Raw genomic sequence first — 4,601 nt, forward strand, 5'->3', positions numbered from 1 at the left:
ATATCGTGCGCTTCTATTTAGGGTTTCGTTTGAAATGGACGAGTATCTAATCATTACAATCCACCATAGTGGTGAATTTGCGAGTGAGGACTTGAGCGTTTACGTAGGAGGTCAGATTGCTAAACTGAGGGTAGATGCTGATAAGTGGAGTTTTTTTGAGCTGTTAGGTAGTATCAAGGAACTAGGTTATCGAGCCATAGAAAACATATATTATAAGGATCCAACTGGTGGGATGAATATATTGGTAGATGACAGAGGGGCATTAGAGATTGCTGATTTATATAGGGTTCATCTTAGTGTTGAGGTCTTTATTAAGCACGCATTGTCCCAGGCTGTTTTTGCTGATGAAGCTGAAGTTGTGTTAGATGATATTCCACTTAATGAAATGCCACCTAATGAGATAGTAGATGAGGTAGCAGTAGAGATTGAGGAAATATTGAAGGAATTTGATGAGAGGGCCAATGATGTAGCACAGGATGATGTGAGGACTACTGATGTAACACAAGATGGTGAGAGGGCCAATGATGTAGCACAGGATGATGTGAGGACTACTGATGTAACACAAGATGGTGAGAGGGCCAGTGATGTAGCACAGGATGATGTGAGGACTAATGATGTAACACAAGATGGTGAGAGGGCCAATGATGTAGCACAGGATGATGTGAGGACTAATGATGTAACACAAGATGATGAGAGGGCCAGAGATGTAGCACAAGATGATGTAAGTGCAGTTGGAGCTGATAATGGACCTGTGGGTGGTGAGGTTGATGATGATTTAAGACTGACTGATGATAGTTCAGATGATAGCAACTTCGAGTATGATAGTGCAATGGAGATAGTATTTGATGATGATTCTGATGAGTATAGTACTGAACTGGAAGAGGAGGATGGAATGGACTGTGATATTGAAGATTATGAACAAATGAAAAGTAAAAAAGGAAAACAAATGTCTGATGAAAACAAAGAAGATAGTAAAGGGAGTGATAATGATAGTGAGGATCTTGGAAGTGATTGTGATAGTGATGATACCAGTAGGGCTAGGAGAAAGAAGTATCCAATTTTTAAGCTTTTAAAGGATATGTCCAATTACAGATGGGAAGTGGGAACATATTTTACTACAAAGGAAGATTTCAAGGAGGCAATTGTTACTTATGCAGTCCATTCTGGCAGAGATTTAAGGTTCACTAAGAATGACAAGATAAGGGTTAGGGTCAGGTGTAAAGATGGATGTGAATGGGAATCTTACTGTGCTAAGTTGCCTACTGAGGATTCATGGCAACTAAGGAAAGTAGTTGACACCCATAGCTGTAGTAGAGAGTATCATGTAAAGTTACTGAAGACAAAATGGTTGAGCAAGAGGTTACAAAATTCACTTAAAACAAACCCTAGACTGAAGCTGAAGGACATTAAGGAAAAGGTTCAGAAGAAGTGGAATGTTGGGGTCAACAAAACCAAGGCTATAAGGGCTAGGTTTGCAGCCAGAGACATGGTTGATGGGTCATTTCTAGGGGATTATACAAGGGTGTATGACTATGCACATGAGTTACTAAGATCTAACCCAGGTTCAACTGTTAAGGTTTGTGTCCAGCCTGCACAAGAAGGTTCAACTGTTGAGAATTTACATTTCAAGAGGTTGTACATATGCTTGGCAGCTTGTAAGGAGAGCTTCAAGTGGAGCAGACATTTCATAGGACTTGATGGATGTTTTTTGAAAGGCTTATGTGGAGGTCAAATACTTGCAGCTATTGGCAGAGATCCCAATGATCAAATGCTACCAATAGCATTTGCAGTTGTTGAAAGTGAAAACAAGGATAGCTGGACATGGTTCTTGGAGCTTCTTATTGATGATCTTGGTGGGAGGGAAGAGTGTCTCACATACACTTTCATTTCTGATCAACAAAAGGTATGACATTTTCATTTTACATTTTCATTTCTGATCAACAAAAATGTATGACACTTTCATTTTTTATGACTTAGGGTTTATTGCCTGCAATGGAGGAACTTCTTCCAAGAGTTGAACAGAGATTTTGTGTTAGGCATCTATACAACAATTTTAGGAAGAGGTTTGCTGGAAAAAAACTAAAGGAAATTATATGGAAAGCAGCCAAGTCAACTTACTACCAAGCTTGGGAGAGAGAGATGAAAGTAATGAAAGAGGTCAATGTAGAAGCATACAAGCACATGATGAGCACTCCTCCAAGATTTTGGAGTAGATCATACTTCAAAACTCATAACAAGTGTGATGCTGTACTGAACAATATGTCAGAAGCCTTTAATAGTGTCATATTGGAGTCAAGGGCAAAACCATTGATCACCATGGTGGAAGAGATTAGGGTATACATGATGGAAAGGTGGGCAACAAACAGGATGAGGTTTCAAAAATTAGAAGATGTTGATGTGTTACCAAACATTAAAAAGAAGATTGAAAAAACAAGTTCATACACAAATATGTGGCTTGTAAGGTAAATTCTGATTTGAATCCTGATTTGTTAAATTCTGATTTGTTAAATTCTGATTTGTTAAAGTCTGATTTGTTAAAGTCTGATTTCAATCTTGTTTGTTGAGTTTATATTGAAATAAGTTCTGAAGTAATACTGAAATAAATGCTGACTTTATTCTGATATAAATTCTGATTTTTAGGATGTCTGATGAGTTTATATTTGAAGTGAGGAATTTGGAAAACAATGCTGAAAAATTTACAGTCAATCTGAAAGATAGGACTTGTTCATGTAGAAGGTGGGAGTTGACAGGCCTCCCCTGTGTTCATTCACTATCAGCAATCAAAAGCAGGAACCAAAAGATTGATGATTATGTCCCTGAGTATTACAGGAAATCAAGATATATGCAAGTGTACCAGCCAGTTATTTTTCCAGTCAATGGCTCAAACCTATGGGAGAGGACAGAGTACCCTGATGTTCTGCCACCCAAATTTAGGAAAATGCCAGGAAGACCCAAAAAAAGGAGGAATTTGGAACAAGGTGAACTGGATGGCACAGATAGAAAGATGAGAAGAACTGGCTTCATTGTGAAGTGCAGTAGATGCAAGAAACAAGGACACAACAAACTTACTTGCAAGGTACCATCAACTACTGCACAAGCAGCTCCATCACAAGCAGCTCCATCTCAGACTACTTCTGTACAAGTATCCCAAACAGCTCCTTCAGCTCCATCACAGTCATCTCAAGCAGCTCCTTCACAATCATCTCAAGCAGCTCCATCACAATCATCCCAAGCTCAGAAGACTACTCCAAAATCAGCCAAGAAGACTACTCCTAAAGCAAAGAAGTTGGCAGTTAGAAGGCCAAATGCCCCTTTTATCCCACCTGGTCCAACCACAAGGCTGACTGCTGCAAAAATAGCTATAGGTCCAACAACAAGGAGGACAACACCTACTAAAAGGGCCACACCAAAATGGAAACCATAGTCTCTTTATTTTATGTAGTGTTTTGGATTTTTAGACATCAGTTTGAATATTTTGTAATGTGTCTGAATATTTTGTGTTTTTAGAACCTGGTATGCAGTATTTTGGCCAAGTAATTTTGTGCTTTTGAACATGTGATTTCTGATGGCAAGGTTAATGTTAAAGTTAATGCAATATTTTGGCCTATAATTTTTGCCTTTTTCTGTCTTATGAATATTTGTGGTTTGTGTCCTTTAGCAAAAGTCAATACATACTTAGCAGTGTGTAACAAATCATAACATTACAACAGTAAACCATAACATAATTTTTGCCATTGATCACTTTAAAACATTACAACACTAAACCATAACATTACAAATGACCAACACTAAAATTCGATACATGAATAAATATCAAATTCAGTACATACTAATACAGACTTTTCCAAATGACCAACACTAAAATAACACAGAAAAGCCTTTTCCAATTTTTCTCAGAATTCATCATCTTCTTCAACTCTCTTGTCTTTTGTTTTAGTCTGTCATTTGTTGCCTTAAGAGTTACCAACTCCATTTTTGCTGCATCAAGTTCAATTTGAATCTTCTCCATCCTACTATTCTGCATCTTCATATACTGGTCTTTCTCATCCATCACATCATCAAAGAACCATTGAAAATAGCCACACCCTGTTTGGGTTGAACCCTGTGAAATTCAAAATACCAATCATTCGAACCCTGCTAAGGCAATAAATGACATGAACAAACAAGTGAAGTTCGTTTTTACCTTGTAATTACGACAGCCCCAGAATTGCTTCCCGAAATTCGTGCTTGTTGAAGCCCTACGAAGCAAAGCTATCTCTCCACACCCACATACGGGTCTCCATCTCAAGTTTGCAGCAAAACCATCATTCTTCGTGTTAGATTCGTATGAACATGGCCCTGCGATTGATGATGATGTCTGCTTCATTGGAAACTGATGAACCCTAGAATTTGGGGAAGAAAGGAGGCAAACGATGAACCCTAGAATTTGGGGAAAGGAGGCAAACGATGAACCCTAGAATTTGGGGAAGAAATTCTGGAAACGATGAAGAAGAGAACGTTGAAGAACGATGAAGAAGAGAACGTTTATATCATTCCACGTCACCTGCCACGTATACAGACCTAACGTCCGTTTGTGCCATTTGGACAGAAAGGACAAACGT

At 38.5% G+C, this 4,601-nt stretch overlaps 2 protein-coding genes across 2 annotated transcripts; one reads left to right on the plus strand and one right to left on the minus strand.

Annotated features, from left to right (window-relative positions):
* Positions 1–2,107: 2,107 nt before the first annotated feature.
* On the plus strand, positions 2,108–3,508 carry LOC131640521 (uncharacterized). The gene is made up of 2 exons (XM_058910922.1): positions 2,108–2,462; positions 2,641–3,508. The coding sequence occupies exons 1-2, from the start codon at positions 2,140–2,142 to the stop codon at positions 3,422–3,424; spliced, it is 1,107 nt and encodes a 368-aa protein (XP_058766905.1). The 5' UTR covers positions 2,108–2,139; the 3' UTR covers positions 3,425–3,508.
* A 321-nt stretch (positions 3,509–3,829) lies between these two features.
* Positions 3,830–4,369, minus strand: LOC131640522 (uncharacterized). The gene is made up of 2 exons (XM_058910923.1): positions 4,184–4,369; positions 3,830–4,102 (listed from the first exon to the last, which is right to left on the minus strand). Exons 1-2 carry the CDS (start codon positions 4,364–4,366, stop codon positions 3,830–3,832), a joined length of 456 nt encoding a protein of 151 aa, XP_058766906.1. The 5' UTR covers positions 4,367–4,369.
* Between the last annotated feature and the right edge of the window lie 232 nt (positions 4,370–4,601).

The sequence above is a fragment of the Vicia villosa genome, unplaced genomic scaffold (assembly GCF_029867415.1).
Source record: "Vicia villosa cultivar HV-30 ecotype Madison, WI unplaced genomic scaffold, Vvil1.0 ctg.003183F_1_1, whole genome shotgun sequence".
In the NCBI taxonomy this organism is placed as follows: domain Eukaryota; kingdom Viridiplantae; phylum Streptophyta; class Magnoliopsida; order Fabales; family Fabaceae; genus Vicia; species Vicia villosa.

Bases quoted from the DNA above. Each gene is read 5' to 3' on its own strand.
- LOC131640521 (XM_058910922.1), top strand. From the start codon at position 2,140: ATGAAAGTAATGAAAGAGGTCAATGTAGAAGCATACAAGCACATGATG. The intron at 2,463-2,640 runs GTAAATTCTGAT...TCTGATTTTTAG, and splicing joins ACAAATATGTGGCTTGTAAG to GATGTCTGATGAGTTTATAT.
- LOC131640522 (XM_058910923.1), bottom strand. From the start codon at position 4,366: ATGAAGCAGACATCATCATCAATCGCAGGGCCATGTTCATACGAATCT. The intron at 4,103-4,183 runs GTAAAAACGAAC...TGAATTTCACAG, and splicing joins GGGGCTGTCGTAATTACAAG to GGTTCAACCCAAACAGGGTG.